This window comes from Elephas maximus, chromosome 20 (assembly GCF_024166365.1).
Source record: "Elephas maximus indicus isolate mEleMax1 chromosome 20, mEleMax1 primary haplotype, whole genome shotgun sequence".
NCBI lineage: Eukaryota > Metazoa > Chordata > Mammalia > Proboscidea > Elephantidae > Elephas > Elephas maximus.
In genome coordinates this window covers 55,617,912-55,635,026 of record NC_064838.1, presented here as the reverse complement: position 1 = coordinate 55,635,026, position 17,115 = coordinate 55,617,912, and the positions used below count along the sequence as shown (strand labels likewise).

Sequence of the window (17,115 nt, the reverse complement as noted above, 5' to 3'; positions counted from 1 at the left end):
TATATCACTTAACAATAGTTCAACAAGAAAATTGTTTGGGGAGGGAGGAGGCAGGCGGCGGTGGTGGTGGAGCATGCGGGAGATTCTGTTGAAGTTGGGTGATGGATTGTAGGTGAATTTTTATTTTCTTTGGACCATACATATTTAGATGTGTTATATTTCATAATAAAAATTAATTAAAAATAAGTTTGGGACATGTTGTGGAGTTAAATACTTCTTTGAAAGAGGGCTTCTTAGAGCATTAATGTCAACTGCATTGTGAACTTCCAAGAGGGCTATGGAAGTTTTAGTGCTCCCTAGTTAGTTGGCCATGGAAGCTTTTGGGTCTTAAGATCTAAACCTGAAAACCAAACCAAACCTGTTACTGTTGAGTTGATTCCAAGCATAGCGACCTTATAGGTCAGAGTACAACTGCCCCATAGGGTTTCCAGGGAGGAGCTGGTGGATTTGAACTGCCAACCTTTTGGTTAACATTTTTTATTATGAGCAATGTTAAGGTATTTTATAAAAAAAAAAAAATTTTTTTTTTTTAATTATGAAAAAGGGGCTTTTTCGGAATTGTACTATTTCATTTCCTTTATTACAGGAAGGAATTGTTGAAAATCTTTTCAAATGGGCCCGAGAGGCTGATCAGCCATTGAGGACATATTCTACTGGACTATTAGGAGGTGCTATGGAAAATCAAGACATTGCTGCCAATTACAGGGATGAAAATTCACAGCTGGTGAGGACCATGTTTGAATGACATTTTGCATAGGCTGGGAGAGTATTAACAGGTTCTTTCTTGTTATCTGACTGAGTCAGAATCAAGGTAGATCCTATTTGTTACCTTGTACTGGAGCGTAGTTATAATTTTAACATTTCAAGATTTTCATAAGGGTTTTGTTTTTACTTTTTAATTTAAAAATATCTGTTTTGCATCTTGCTAAAGATCATGACAGTTTGTGTCAGATACAGAATAGTAGTGTTCCCTGTGTCTCATTTCCTCTCTTCCCCTGCAACATTTGTATTACAAAAATTTTCAGACATACAGCAAAGTTGAGAGAATTTTACAGTGAACATCTCTGTGTACATCACTTAAATTGATCATGAACATTCTAGTATGCTTACTTTATTACATATCCACCCAGCTGCCCTTCCTTCTGTCCAGCTACCATTCCATCTTTTTTTTTTTATTTGGATGAATTTCAAAGTAAATTATAGATATAGTCTCTCTCTATTCTTAAAAATAAGCACAATGCCACCTTTTAGGGTTTGCTGAAAAGTAAGTACTTAAGAGAAAAAGCTAAGAATAAATGATGTACTTGAAAAATATATAATTATATATAATATAGAAGACAATATCTAACAAAATACAACTTAAAACAAATACAAGTTTGAGAAATCTTCATGTTTGGCTTTCAGAGACACTTTTTAAAGATCATGACTATATCTAGTGTCTGCCTGTTCAGGTGTGATGATTAACCCACCTTGATCTGAACAGATTAGTTAGATTAGTTGTAAATGATGTTTATATGTACAAATCTGCTTTGGATTCTCTGGAAATTTTTACGGGGAATAAGACTTTTAGCCTTGCATATTTCATCAAGCTATAGGAATCAAGTCAATATATTTATCACATTCTTATTACCAGGCATTGGGCTAAGTTCATGAATACACAGTTCTCCTTCAGTGGAAATAAGAATTATTTAAATTAAGACATGGAAAAGACAACCCTTCTTACTCCAGTATCTTTTGATAGGTGGCAATAGTGCTTCGAAGACTGAGGGAACTACAGCTTCAAGAAGTGGCTTTGCGGCAAGAAAACAAGCGTCCCAGCCCACGAAAGCTCTCCTCTGAACCCCTTTTGCCTCTGGATGAGGAAGCTGTGGATATGGACTATGGAGACATGGCAGTAGATGTAGTGGATGGCGAACAAGAGGAAGCCTCTGGAGACATGGAGATCTCTTTTCATCTTGATTCAGGCCACAAGACCAGTAGCAGAGTAAACTCAGCAACCAAACCTGAGGAAGGAGGATTGAGGAAAAACAAGTCAGCAAAACAGGGAGACAGAGAGAGCTTTAGGAAGGCTAAGCAAAAGTTGGGTTTCTCATCTTCTGATCCAGATCGCATGTTTGTTGAGTTGTCTAATAGCAGCTGGTCAGAGATGTCTCCCTGGGTGATTGGCACAAATTATACCCTTTACCCTATGACTCCTGCTATTGAGCAGCGACTCATTCTCCAATATTTGACTCCTCTAGGAGAATATCAGGAGGTAAGCTTATTGAGAAGAGTACTGTTCACACTTGGGGACTTTTGTGTTTATGTCTGGGGTACTCTGTGGTAGCATTTTATATATTGATTATGTTCTTACCCTAGTACAGAAAAGTGTTGGCTCCCAACTGATGTAATCTTAACTAGGTTTCGTCTGATAAAGCCTATTTGATCAGAGTGTGTTCATGTTTATCTTCATAAGGAAAGAGGAGAAGAGGTGCCTCATTTCTTTAATCTTCTCATAGAAAGGATTTGGGAATGTGAAAATAAGCCAAAATTTAAGACTTGTTTTTGGTGTTCATTCTAGTTGCTCCCCATATTCATGCAACTTGGATCACGAGAGCTGATGATGTTCTATATTGACCTGAAACAAACTAACGATGTCCTCCTTACTTTTGAGGCACTCAAGGTAAATGTCTTAAAAATATTGGGTTGCTGAGAATTTTGTGTGTTTTGGTATAGCATCTCTGGGTTTTATTGCTCAGGGCATTTCTATTGCCAGAGGAGTCAGAATAGTAACAAACAAAAACTTCTTAGAAGAGATGAGATTACCAAATACCTCCACAGAAGTTTAGGGGTCAATCCTAAAGGACTGAATGTCGAGGTAGAAAGTAGAGATAGCTTTGGGATTGGCCTCAGTTATCCCTGGATGAGGCAGACTGCTAATGCATTTGCCTGGTAACCAAAAGGTTGGAGATTTGAGTCTGTTCAGAGGTGCCTCAGAAGAAAGGCCTGGTGTTCTACTTGCAAAAAATCAGCCATTTGAGACCCCTGCAGAGCGCAATTCTACTCTGGCACACGTGGGGTCACCAGGAGTTGGAGCCAACTCAATGGCAACTTTTTTTTTTTTTTTTTTAATGTCATACTGCTTTTAAATATCCCCCTGTCAGGCAACGACACTTTTGTTCTAAACTCTTAACTATTAATACGTAAATACTGTATGATGTTAGATGATCTGGGGCAAACAAAATATAAACCAGAAAATAAGTAAAGAAATAGGCGGACTACAACTCAGTAGAGATAAATGATTTCCTAGGTTGCAAAGGGCCTGACCACAGGAGGGCAGGCAATTCTGTCCCATGAAGTACATGCCTATCAATGGCAATTAAGATAATCTGAGTGGAAAGAGATAAGTTGGATGAATAACACTGTGGCTGTCTTACAGTTGTACCCAACAGGTGACTGTTGGAAAAAGTACCATAATGAGATGTTGTTGTTAGGTGCCGCTGAGTCGGTTCTGACTAATAGCAACCCAGGTACCCCATAGAACGAGACACTGTTCAATTCTGTGCCATCCTCATAATTGTTGTTATGTGTGAGCCCGTTGTTGCAGCTACTGTGCCAATCCATCTCACTGAGGATCTTCCTCTTTTTTGCTGACCCTCTACCAAGCATGATGTCCTTCTCCAGGGATTGATATACTAGAGTACAATTTTTCATAGTATTCTGTTATGATTCTTTTAATTTCAGTTGGATCTGTTGTGGTATCGCCCATCTCATTTCTTATTCAGGTTATTTGCTTCCTCTCCTGTTTTTCTGTTGTCAGTTTGGCCAGTGATTTATTGATTTTGTTGATGTTTTCACAGAACCAGTTTTTGGTCTTGTTAACTCTTTCAGTTGTTTTTTCTTTTATTTATTTCAGCTCTAATTTTTATTATTTCCTTCTGGTGCCCATGGGCTTCTTTTGCTGCTTTCTTTTTGTTCGAGTTGTAGGGTTAATGTTTTGATTTTGGTCCTTTCTTCTTTTTGGATGTGTGCATATATTGCTATAAATTGATCTCTGTGCACTGCTTTTGCTGTGTCCCAAAGGTTTTGGTAGAATGTGTTTTCATTCTCATTTGGTTCTGTGAATTTCTTTAGTCTGTCCTTGATTTCTCCTATAACCCAGTAGTTTTTGAGCAGGGTATTGTTCAGTTCCCATGTATTTGGTTATTTTTCTTTGCTTTTTCTGTTACTGATTCCTACGTTTATGGCTTTATGGTCAAAAAAGATGCTTTGTAATATTTTGATGTTTTGGATTCTGTGAAGGGTTGCTTTGTGGCCTAATATGTGGTCTATTCTGGAGGATGGACCATTGCGTGTTAGAAAGTATGCTTGGCTGCTGTGGGTGGAGTATTCTGTATATGTCTATGAGATCAAGTAGGTTGGTTGATTGTGGCATTTAGATCTTCCGTGTCTTTATTGAACTTCTTTCTGGATGTTCTGCACTTCACCGAAAGTGGTTTGTTGAAATCTCCTACTATTATTGTGGAGCTGTCTTTTTCTCTTTTCAGTGCTTTTTGTGTTTGCTTTGCGTATTTTGGAGCCCTGTTATTGGGAGCGTAAATATTTATTAAGGTTATGTTCTCCTGGTGTATTGACTGTTTAGTCATCATGTAGTGTCCCTTTATCCTTTGTGGTGGATTTTGCTTTGAAGTCTGTTTTGTCAGAGATTACTATTGCCACTCTTGCTCTTTTTTGGTTGTTGTTTACTTGACATATTTTTTTTCCATCCTTTGAGTTTGTTTGTGTCTTTTCAGCCTAAGGTGTGTCTCGTCTTTTCAGCATATAGATGGATCATGTTTTTTAATTCATTCTAACACTTGTCTCTTTATTGGTGTGTTTAGTCCATTTACATTCAGTGTAATTATTGATAGGTGAGTTTAGCGCTGTCATTTTGATGTCCTTTTTTGTGTGTGTGTGGTTGACAGTATCATTGTTCCACTTAATTTTCTGTGCTGAGTCGTTCTTCTTCATGTATTTTCTTTTTGCCTTTTTCGTTGTTGCTTTGTATTTGCTGAGTCTTTATGTTTTTCTTGTTTTCTATTTTCACGTATAGGATTGTTAGTTTCCTTTGTGGGTACCTTAATATTTACCTCTATTTTTCTTACATTTAAACCAATCTTTTATTTCTTGATATTGCTTTGACTTCTTCTCCATATGATAGGTCTATGAGTACATTATTTAGTCCCTGTTTTTTGTGTTAGTGTTGTCATCTTTTACATATCAACATCTCTGTTTCCCTATTTTCAGGGTCTAATCTTTGATTTATTTTTGTGACTTCCTTATCTGGGCTGATAACTGGTTCTGTCCTGTGTTCTAGTCTTGGGTTGTTATCTGATGTTATTGATTTTCCAACTGGAGGACTCCCGTTAGTATTTCTTGTAATTTTGGTTTGGTTTTTACAAATTCCCTTAACTTGTGTTTATCTGGAAATGCCCTAATTTCACTGTCATATTTGAGAGACAGTTTTGCTGAATATATAATTCTTGGCTGGCAATTTTTTCCGTTCAAGGCTTTATTTATGTAATCCCATTGCCTTCTTGCCTGCGTCGTTTCTGCTGAGTAGTGCTTAGTTTTACTGACTCTCCTTTGTAGGTGACTTTTTGATATCCCTAGCCACCCTTAAAATTCTCTCTTCATCTTTGGTTTTGGTAAGTTCGATTATAATATGTCTTGGTGACTTTATTTTGGGATTTACCCTGTGTGGGGTTTGATGATCTTCTTGGATAGATCTCTTCTTATCTTTCATGGTATGAGGGAAGTTTTCTGCCAACAAATCTTCAACAATTGTTTCTGTGTTTTCTGTTACCCCTAGTTCTGGTATTCCAATCACTTGTAGGCTATTCCTCTTAATAGAGTCCCACATAATTCTTAGGGTTTCTTCATTTTTTAAAAAGTTCTTTTCTGATTTTTCCTCAAATAAATTGGTGTCAAGTGCTTTATCTTCAAGCTCACTAATTCTGACTTCCATTGCCTCAGTTCTGCTCCTGTGACTTTTTGTTGAGTTGTCTAAATCTGAAATTTTACTGTTAATCTTTTGGATTTCTGTTTGCTCTCTATGGATTCTTGCAGCCTGTTGAATTTTTCATTATGCTCTTGTATAACCTTCTTAATTTCCTCTTTTGCTTTGTTTGCTTGTTCCTTGGCTTGGTCTGCGTTTTGCCGGATCTCCTTTGTGATCTCTTGAAGAGCTCTGTGTATTAGCCTTTTGAATTCTACCTCCAGTAATTCCAAGACCATATCTTCCTCCGGAAGGCTTCTTGGTTTTTTGTTTGGTCGCTTGCTGAAGCTGTCGTGGTCTGCCTGTTTATGTAATTTGATATTGACTGTTGTCTCCGAGCCATCTGGGTTAATTTTTTTGAATCTCAACTGCTTAGAACAGGGACTGGCATATGGGGGGCAGTCAACAAATAGTCTTTTAATAATTAAAGAATCACCTTAATGCTTGTGGATTGAACTGTTGAAATAAGACTTTTTATGAAAAACTGATGTTACAGAGCTTTCACTACTAGGTTAAAGTTTAGTTTTAAAATGAAATTTCAATTTAAAAAGGAAAAAAGCACGAGGAAGCCAAACTTTCAGTGATGTCCTGAGCATTCAGACGTCAGGGAAGAATGAATGAATATAAAACAAGCAAAAATTAATAAAAACTAAAAATACAATGCAAAAATGAAGTTATTTTATTTTTTCAAATTGTATGTCATACGTATGATTGGATTACTAGTGTCTGTTTCTCTGTTTTATTTCCTTTTGAAAATGTTATACAAATAACACCAACTTACAAAAAATAAGATCTGATAAAGCTTTTTTCACATACTGGTCTGGATTAAGGAGTCCTCTGTGTGGTCGAGGGCACTGGGTTGAGTGGTGCTAATGGTTAATGCATGAAGCTGTTATCTGCAAGGTTGGAGGTTTGATTCCACCCAGAGACACCTCAAAAGAAAGGCCAGGTGGTCTCTTTGTAAAAAATCAGCCATCGAAAACCCTGTGGAGCTCAGTTCTACTCTGACATACGTGGGATCACCATGAGTGGGAATCAACCTGACAACAACTGGCTTTGGGTGGGCTAAATATGTTCTGTGGATTGTTGAAGTTATCTTATGGTAAGCGTGATTGTGAATGTTATTTTGTTTTGGGTTTCCAAGATTGTTACGATGTTGTTCATGTTATACATTTTCTTAAAAAGTAATTTTAATTTCTTTGTCTCTGAATGGTACTTTTTTCAACAGTCACCTGTTTGGTTGAACTGTATGATAGTCACAGTGTTATTCATTCAACTTACCTCTCTCTGTTTCGATTACCTTAGTTTTCATTACCTAAGTCTTGTGGGCTAGGCTTACCTTCTCTCCTATGTTTAGCTCCTTTGTAACCTAAGAAATCCTCGATCGAGTTTGTGTCTGCCTGCTATTTCTTTACTCATTTCCTGTTTTTTATTTTCCCTTTGCCAAACTGCTTATTTTTCTACCACCTGACAACCATATTTTTGCCTTCATTCTTTGGTGAACATTTTTTAATGCTTTCTATGAGCTGGGTATTTTGTTTAGGTGTTAAGGATACAAAGATGCCAATAAGTAAACACTGTAGTTATACAGTTCTAGCCAACAGGTAACTATTGACAAATAAGTCTTTGCCCTTTATGATTTGGTTAAGAGAGACAGACGAGTAAACTTATGATTTCTTTTAAATGTTACAGATTTTGTGAAAGAAGCATGGAGGCACCAAGGAGGGAGTATGGTCTTATTCTTCCTGAGAGATGGTAGTTTCCAGATAGGATTTCATAGAAGAGATAATGCATTCTGGGCTTTTAAAGTCAGAATTTCATTATTGATATTTCAGAGCATCACTGTCTAATAAAACTTTCAGTGGTGATGGAAATGTCCAGTACAGTGGCTTCTAGCCATATGTGGTTGTTGAGCACTTAAAATGTGGCTAGTGCCACTGAGGAACTGAGTTTTTAGTTTAATTAGCCACACGTGGCCAGTGATAACTACATTGGACAGCACAGTTCCAGAATATATTTAAATGAAATAGAAATGAGGAAATTTACCTTTCATCCCCAAGAAATTTTAAGTTTGGAGGAGGTCAGACATGCATTGGAGGAACCTGTGTCCCTCAGTGTGGGATGCTTTGTGTGTGTGTGTGTGTAAGCTCATGGTTATACTTTGAACTGTAGGATGAAGGTGGAGGTCAGAGCTATCTCCAGTGTCCAGAAGTATTGTTTTCAGATGTAGCATTTGGTCCTGAACATGACACAGTGGAAGAAGAAATCGGAGCTCTTGCTATTTCTATAGGTTTTTGTGTGGGGAATTATAATGGGTGCCATTATTCAACTGTTCCCATTCAAAGTCCTATAAGGGATTAAAGAAAATGAAGTAAGGATAAACAGGGGGAAAAAATCACAAAAGAGATTCTTTTTTATAGGGAAATAAAAGTGTAGAAAGATATGTGTACCATTTTCTTCAAAAGGAAACTCATTGCATAGGAGAAAGTACAGATGTCGAAGCTAGTAGAAACAAAACAGGTTAAAATAGTAAATTCAGGAGGAAGTAGACCTTAATATAGAAATACAAAATAAGGAGAGAAAACATGTAGAATCTTTGCGCACAGGAGTGAGGTGAGCTGGGATGTAGGGGGTATTGAGCCAGGTAGAATTAAGGTTCTCAGTAAAGATTGAGCCTGCTTCTCCATTTCTCCACCTATCCATCCCAGTAGTGGAACTCTGCTACTTTATGGTAATGACATAATGAGAAAAATCACATGCAGTGTTAGAGGGGAACCACACATGGTTTAGCTGCTGCTTGGAGGAAGGACAGAGTGGAAGTGTGGGAGAGGCCTGTATAACAGACAATGAGTAATGAGGGAAGAGATTTGAATTAGAATTATTAGAATTAACCTGAGTGTGGGCGTTGAGAGAACTTCTGAAGAGGGCATATACCTGTTGCTTTTGCCAGTGATCTTGAATGAGATATGTATAGGTGTCAAATCATGTAGTTGCCAATCTGTGTTGTCTGTACCTTGAGTCTGAGTCACTACCAGGAAGATACCTTGGTGTGGGAAACAGGAGGGGGAGCTCTAGCTCTAGCTTTCTGAAGCCCAGTCCACATTGGCTTGGATGCAGAGTCATCCAGCAGCCTGTGCCGTACGCTGAACTCCCTGCCCCTTCATTGCCCAGGAGAGCGGGTCCATCAAGAGAGAGTACAGGGAGTTGAACAGGATATTAACAAAACTTAAAATATCAAAAACTTTTTTTTTTAAATATTTTTATTGTGCTTTAAGTGAAAGTTTACAAATCGTCACTCATTCATACAAAACCTTATATACACCTTGCTATATACTCGTAGTTACTCTCCCACTAATGAGACAGCACACGTCTCTGCGCCCTGTATTTCCGTGTCCATTCAGCCAGCTTCTGTCCCCCTCGGCCTTCACATCTCCCCTCCAGACAGGAGCAGCCCACATAGTCTCATGTGTCTACTTGATCCAAGAAGCCCACTCCTCACCAGTATCATTTTCTGTCTTATAGTCCAGTCCAATCCCTGGCTGAAGAGTTGGCTTTGGGAATGGTTCCTGTCTTGGGCAAACAGGAGGTCTGGGGACCATGACCTCCCGGGTCCTTCTAGTCTCAGTCAGACCATTAAGTCTGGTCTTTTTGTGAGGATTTGAGGCCTGCATCCCATTGCTCTCCTGCTCCTTCAGGGATTCTCTGTTGTGTTCCCTGTCATGGCAGTCATTGATGGTAGCCAGGTACCATCCAGTTCTTCTGGTTTCAGGCTGATATAGTCTCTGATTTATGTGACCCATTCTGACTCTTGGGCTCATACTTACCTTGTGTCTTCGGTGTCCTTCATTCTCCTTTGCTCCAGGTGGGTTGAGACTAATTGTTGCATCTTATATGGCCACTTGCTAGCTTTTAAGACCCTAGATGCCACTCTTCAAAATGGGATGCAGAATATGTTCTTAATAGATTTTATTATGCCAGTTGACCTAGATGTCCCCTGAAACCCTGGTCCCTAAACCCCTGCCCCTGCTACACTGGCCTTCAAAGGATTCGGTTTATTCAGGAAACTTCTCTGCTTTTGGTTTAGTCCAGTTGTGCTGACCTCTCTTATGTTGTGTGTTCTTCCCTTCACCTAAATTAGTTCTTGTCTACTATCTAATTAGTGAATCCCCTTCCCTCTCTACCTCCCTCCCCTCCTTGTAATCATCAAAGAATATTTTCTTCTCTGTTTAAACTGTTTCTCCAGTTCTTATAATAGTGGTCTTATACAGTATTTGTCCTTTGCAACTGACTGATTTCACTCAGCATAATTCCTCCATGTTACGAAACGTTTCACGGATTCGTCATTGTTTTTTATTGATGCGTAGTATTCCATTGTGTGAATATACCATAATTTATTTATCCATTTATCCGTTGATGGGCACCTTGGTTGCTTCCATCTTTTTGCCATTATAAACAGTGCTGCAGTGAACATGGGTGTGCATATATCTGTTCGTGTAAAGGCTTTTATTTCTCTAGGATATATTCCAAGGAGTGGGATCGCTGGATCGTATGGTAGTTCTAGTTTTTTAAGGAAGTGCCAAATTGATTTCCAAAGTGGTTGTACCATTCTACATTCCCGCCAGCAGTATGTAAGTGTTCCAGTCTCTCCACAACCTCTCTGACATTTATTATTTTATGCTTTTTGGATTAATGCCTTGTTGGAGTGAGGTGGAACCTCATTGTAGTTTTGATTTGCATTTCTCTAATGGCTAATGATCGTGAGTGTTTCTTCATGTATCAGGTAGCTACTTGAATGTCTTCTTTAGTGAAGTGCCTGTTCATATCCTTTGCGCATTTTTTAATTGAGTTATTTGTCTTCTTGTTGTTGAGTTTTTGCGGTAACATGTAGATTTTAGAGATCAGATGCTGATCAGAAATGTCATAGCTAAAAACTTTTTCCCAGTCTGTAGGTAGTCTTTTTTACTCTTTTGGTGAAGTCTTTGGATGAGCATAGGTGTTTGACTTTTAGGAGCTCCCAGTTATCTAATTTCTCTTTTGCTGTTTGTACTGTTTTAGTAATACTTTTTTGTACTGTTTATGCCATGTGTTAGGGTTCCTAACATTGTCCCTGTTTTTTCTTCCATGATCTTTATCATTTTATATTTTATATTTAGGTCTTTGATCCATTTTGAGTTGGTTTTTGTGCATGGTGTGAGGTATGGGTCTTGTTTCATTTTTTTGCAGGTGGATACCCACTTATGCCAGCACCATTTGTTAAAGAGACTGTCTTTTCCCCCATTTAACTGACTTTGGGCCTTGTCAAATATCAGCTGCTCATGTGTGGATGGATTTATGTCTGGATTCTCAATTCTGTTCCATTGGTCTATGTATCTTCTGTTGTACCAGTACCAGGCTGTTTTGACTACTGTGGTGGTATAATAGGTTCTAAAATCAGGTAGTGTGAGGCCTCCCACTTTGTTCTTTTTTTTCCTGTAATGCTTTACTTATCCGGGGCCTCTTTCCCTTCCATATGAAATTGGTGATTTGTTTCTCCATCTCATTAAAAAACATCACTGGTATTTGCATCGGGATCTATAGATGGCTTTGGGCAGAATAGACATTTTCACAATGTTAAGTCTTCTTATCCATGAGCAAGGAATGTTTTTCCACTTATGTAGGTCTCTTTTGGTTTCTTGCAGTAGTGTCTTATAATTTTCTTTGTATAGGTCTTTTATAACTCTGGTTAGATTTATTCCTAAGTATTTTATCTTCTTAGGGGCTATTGTAAATGGTATAGATCCGGTGATTTCTTCTTCGTTGCTCTCTTTGTTGGTGTAGAGGAATCTGACTGATTGATGTATGTTTATCTTGTATCATGATACTCTGCTGAACTCTTCTATTAATTTCAGTAGTTTTCTTGAGGATTCTTTAGGTTTTTCTGTCTATAAGATCACGTCATCTGCAAACAGAGATACTTTTACTTCTTCTTTGCCAGTTTGGATCCCCTTTATTTCTTCATCTAGCCTAATTGCTCTGGCTAGGATCTCCAGCACAATGTTGAATAAGAGTGGTGATAAAGGGCATCGTTGTCTGGTTCCTGTTCTCAATGGGAATAGTTTCAGTCTCCTTTTAAGATGATGTTGGCTGTTGGCTTTTTATAAATGCCCTTAATAATGTTCAGGAATTTTCCTTCTATTCCTATTTTGCTGAGAGTTTTTATCACGAATGGGTGTTGGACTTTGTCAAATGCCTTTTCTGCATCAGTTCATAAGATCATGTGGTTCTTGTCTTTTGTTTTATTTATATGATGGATTACATCGATTGTTTTTCTACTGTTCAACCATCCCTGCATACCTGGTATGAATCCCACTTGGTCGTGATGAATTGTTTTTTTAATATGTTGTTGAATCCTATTGGCTGGAATTTTGTTGAGGATTTTTGTGTGTAAGTTCATGAGGGATATAGGTCTGTAATTTTCTTTTTTTGTAGTGTCTTTACCTGGTTTTGGTATCAGGGGTATGCTGGCTTTATAGAATGAGCTTGGGAGCATTCCATCCTTTTCTGTGCCCTGAAATGCCTTTAGTAGTAATGGTGTTAACTTTCCTCTGAAAGTTTGATAGAATTCTCCAGTGAAGCTGTGAGGGCTAGGGCTTTTCTTTGTTGGGAGTTTTCTGATTACTTTTTCAATCTCTTGTTTTATTATCGGTTTATTTAGTTGTTATGCCTCTATTTGTGTTAGTTTAGGTAGGTAGTGTGTTTCTAGAAATTTGTCCATTTCCTCTAGTTTTTCAAATTTGTTAGAGTACAACTTTTCATAGTACTCTGTTAGCGATTCTTTTAATTTCAGTTGGGTCTGTTGTGATATCACCCATCTCATTTCTTATTCGGGTTATTTGCTTCCTCTCCTGTTTTTCTTTTGTCAGTCTGGCCCATGGTTTATGGATTTTGTTAATCTTTTCAAAGAACCAGCTTTTGGTCTTGTTGACTCTTTCAGTTGTTTTTCTGTTTCATTTAATTCTGCTCTGATTTTTCTTATTTGCTTTCTTCTGGTACCTGAAGATTTCTTTTATTGCTGTCTATTTGTTCAAGTTGTAGGGATAATTCTTTGAAAATATAAAAAACTTTTGAAGGTCTTTTTAAAATACTTTCTGGTTAGAGTTTACTAATTTTGAGAATTTGCTGAAGATTGTTCTTTTGAGATATATTGACGGTCAATTTAAAATAAGGCACACTTGAACACTTCATGAGTTGATGAGTCAGTCACTGACTGAGCCAAAGCTAGAACATAGAGCTGATTATGTTAAACGGATTAACATGGGAAGGTTGATTAAAATCCCTTTAGGGATGCTATGTAATAATAACATGGTTGTGGGATTATATCCTTACTTACAGCAGTATTTTTTATTTTTGCTCACCTTCATGAAAGCCTTTGGGGATGGGAGGGAAGAGAGGAAGGAATGTTACAGAATCTCTGGCTTTGGATTTTTTTTTTCTTTTCTTTTTTTCCCTTGAGTGTTACTGATTTTGTTCTTGGACGAGGCGGGTGGTTGTCTGCTTCAGAGAACTCGTTGTATGTAATAGCTTAATTTAATATTTTGAGAAGAGGTTTTGTGATTGTTCTAAATTGTTCCATAGTAACTTGTGTCTTCTTTGTTTAGCACCTAGCATCTCTTCTGCTCCATAACAAGTTTGCCACAGAATTTGTTGCTCATGGTGGAGTACAGAAATTACTGGAAATCCCTCGGCCTTCTATGGCTGCGACTGGTGTATCCATGTGCTTGTATTACCTGTCCTACAATCAGGATGCCATGGAAAGAGTAAGTCTAGTCCATTCAGGAGTGTGGGAGTGGGGGTGGAGCGGGGGTGGTCTCTTTAAAAGAGTATATTCACAGAATTAACTTTTGGGTAAGAAAAACACCAGTAGTCAAAGGAGTAAATTACAGTGCAAGAGCAAGGAGCACAAAAGCCTGGTCTTCACAAAGCATTCTAAAAATTTTAAATTGTTTTGAAAAGGTTTTGTTTTGTTTCTGATGCTACAGGAAAAATGCAGGATGAATTGAGGTCTAGGAGCTTTATTTAGTTGTTGCTATTTTTGTTGCATTAGAATGAATCCATCAGGCACTTTTCAGATGTTCTGTAGTGGAATTATATTTTATATTTTTTAAGTCAATCTATTGTAAAATCATCAACAAATGCTTTGTGTGTTAACAAATAGTTTGTGGTGGAGGTAGTAAAATCATTCCAGCTGTTCTCAGGGCTATAGAGTCTCACCCATTTGGTTCTCCTGTTCTAGTCCAGTTGAGTCTTTTTTATATTTAGTAATTTTTAAAAAAAGTATAAGTGGGTTATCCATTTGAAAACTAACAGACCCTTGGGGATCCCTAGGGATGCCTTGTCATTTCTATGCCTGGACCATTTTTCTAATGTTGTCTGTGTGGCATAGCTTTTCTGGTAGAGGGAAGATGGCAAGTGCTTCTTGAGGTACGTCTTCATCTTTGCTTATTTGTCAATAAGATTGATAGTAATTAAAAAAAAATTTTTTTTTCCTTTCTGAGTTCAATGTTATGCTAGGGTAGGTAATCTTTTGAGAATAGTCAACTAATTTTTTTGTGTGTGTACATAACTAATTATGGCTAAGATACAGAAAAATGTCCTAAGCTGACTTGGAGAATGCTTTACAACTTATTGTCTGACCCACAGTGGACATCAAAGAGCATGTAAATGATTTGGTAAGCAACTGGATACTGACCTTCTAGACTTTAGGATGAGACTCAGCCACTTCTATCACCCTTTCCTCTCTGAGCCTCTTCCTCATCTGTTAAATGAGAATCCTTTGGCACAGAGCCATTGTATCAAATCATGTAAATATTTGTAGAAACTGGCACCCATTAAGTATAGGTTGAACTTCAGTATTTATCTAAATTTTAGTTGCTTTCAGGTTTGGAATGTGTTCTGAAATTTCATTTGTAGCTTAAACTTATTAAACTTTGAATGATTTGATTAGAATGATCAGTGTATTCTGCAAAAGTATCTACACTGGTGAATTTTTTATCTCTCTTAAAGGTTCTTTTGCCCAACATTTAAAAAAATTCTTTTTTATTTTTTGCAGGTTTGCATGCACCCCCACAATGTTCTGTCTGATGTGGTGAACTACACCCTGTGGTTAATGGAGTGTTCTCATGCCTCAGGGTGCTGCCATGCTACCATGTTTTTCTCAATTTGCTTCTCCTTTCGGGCAGTCTTGGAGCTCTTTGACCGCTATGATGGTCTTCGTCGTCTAGTGAACTTGGTGAGCTTCTTTCTGTGGCTTCTCCTTGTGAGGAGTAGGGACCCTGCTTGTATTGGCAGCACATCACTGAAGAGAGAAAGCTCTTCCTGGAAGCATTGTCGTGATCACTTTTTGTGGATGAAGTCTTTTTTCCCCTTTCATTCACAAGTTTCTTTTAAGTGGTTAGGGAACTCTGTGCCACGATAGATGTGCCTTGGATATTGCAATCTTGTAGAAGGAATTGCTGTGGAGAATCTGAATCTTTCCAAAAACACCAGTTTCATGCGTGTATATATTCCAACATGAACTGAAAGCTGTGTGATTTTTCAGTATGGGTTTAATATTTTCCATGCATATGTCTACTGTTAGCATGTTATACAGATGTACTTTGATGTTTGTCAGTCTTACTGAGCATGAAAGTTTACCAAAACCTTTTCCCCTTTTATTTCCTCCTTTTACTTCTTTCTTCCTGCTTGTTCTTTTGTCCCCTTTTGCCGCATTCTTTTTGCCTCTTTCTTAACAGATAAGTACTTTGGAGATTTTAAATTTGGAAGATCAGGGTGCCCTTCTGAGTGACGATGAAATATTTGCTAGCCGCCAAACTGGGAAACATACTTGCATGGCCTTGCGCAAGTACTTTGAGGCTCACCTGGCCATTAAATTGGAGCAAGTGAAGCAGTCGCTTCAGAGGACTGAAGGTGGTATTCTTGTCCATCCTCAACCCCCGTATAAGGTGAGTGGAACATGTCTTAAACGGGAAAGTTCTGTTAACACTCTCTGTAGCATCTCAGGCCTGAAACTCACTTTCAGGATATACATTGTTGGGTTATACTTGTCCTGTGTGGAGGCAGAACAATGAAAACTGGACTTAATAGGTGAATTTCAAGGACTTAACTTTGCTCACAGTTGTAACTTGCTATTTCTTTTCTCTGCAATACTAGAGCTAAGTTTAACTGAAGTGTGTAAATGAGAGTTTTAAGAAAAGTGCTAGATGTCCTGCCTTCTTCGGTGTGGGATTTCTTTTCTGAAAGAGTATGTCTACAACTCCACTTCTTTTTCATATTTATTTTATTTTTGATGAAAATATATACACAACAAAACATACACCCATTCAACAGTTTCTGCCTGTACAGTTCAGTGACATTGGTTACATTCTTCACGTTCTTTACCCAGATTATTTCATCACCATCAACCTTGCCTCCAGACCAAATCCAAACCCACTGCCATTGAGTCGATTCAGGCTCATAGTGACCCCATAGGGTTTCCGGTGCTGTAAATCTTTACTGAAGCATACTGCCACATTCTTCTCTCATGGAGCTGCTGGTGGTTTCAAACTGCTGACCTTTCAGTTAGCAGTCAAGTGCTTTAACCACTGTGACCGGGGCTCCTTAACCTTGCCTCACTGCCCCCTAAACTTCTTATCTATGTTTTCGAGTTACTGTTGTCAGTTAGATCTCATATAGATAATTCTTTAAAGAAGCAAAATGCTCAAGGGAAACATTTTTTTACTAATTTAGCTAAATTGTTGTTTGGTTTAAAGATAACTTCAGGGATAATTTCTGTTCAGGGCTTAAAGGTTATCTCAGGGCAATAGATTCAGAGCTTTCTACAGTCTCAGTGGGTTCAGTAAGTCTGGATTCCATAGGAATATGAAATTTACTTCTACCTTTTTTTCCCTTTTGATCAGGATCTTCGGTGCAGTGAATTACTTAATATGGCCCTTCTGGCCATGCATGGTCTTGTGACTCCTACAAAATGATTGGGTGGGACTATGCAAATAAGATTCTTGTTTCCCACCAAGGGGATTGGATAGAATTGCTGATAATGCAGATAAGGTACATGGAATCCTTTG

General features: G+C 38.0%; 1 protein-coding gene across 8 annotated transcripts in view; it reads left to right on the top strand.

The window, feature by feature from the left end:
• The window catches only part of DCAF1 (DDB1 and CUL4 associated factor 1), a 95,101-nt gene that overhangs the window by 44,708 nt on the left and 33,278 nt on the right, over positions 1 to 17,115 (top strand). For all 8 annotated transcript variants that reach the window (XM_049861732.1, XM_049861731.1, XM_049861735.1 and 5 more), the window contains 6 exons: positions 587 to 724; positions 1,742 to 2,254; positions 2,561 to 2,662; positions 13,654 to 13,812; positions 15,105 to 15,284; positions 15,787 to 15,996. In XM_049861732.1, the coding sequence (XP_049717689.1) occupies positions 587 to 724; positions 1,742 to 2,254; positions 2,561 to 2,662; positions 13,654 to 13,812; positions 15,105 to 15,284; positions 15,787 to 15,996 (1,302 nt within the window). The remainder of the gene's footprint in view (positions 1 to 586; positions 725 to 1,741; positions 2,255 to 2,560; positions 2,663 to 13,653; positions 13,813 to 15,104; positions 15,285 to 15,786; positions 15,997 to 17,115) is intronic.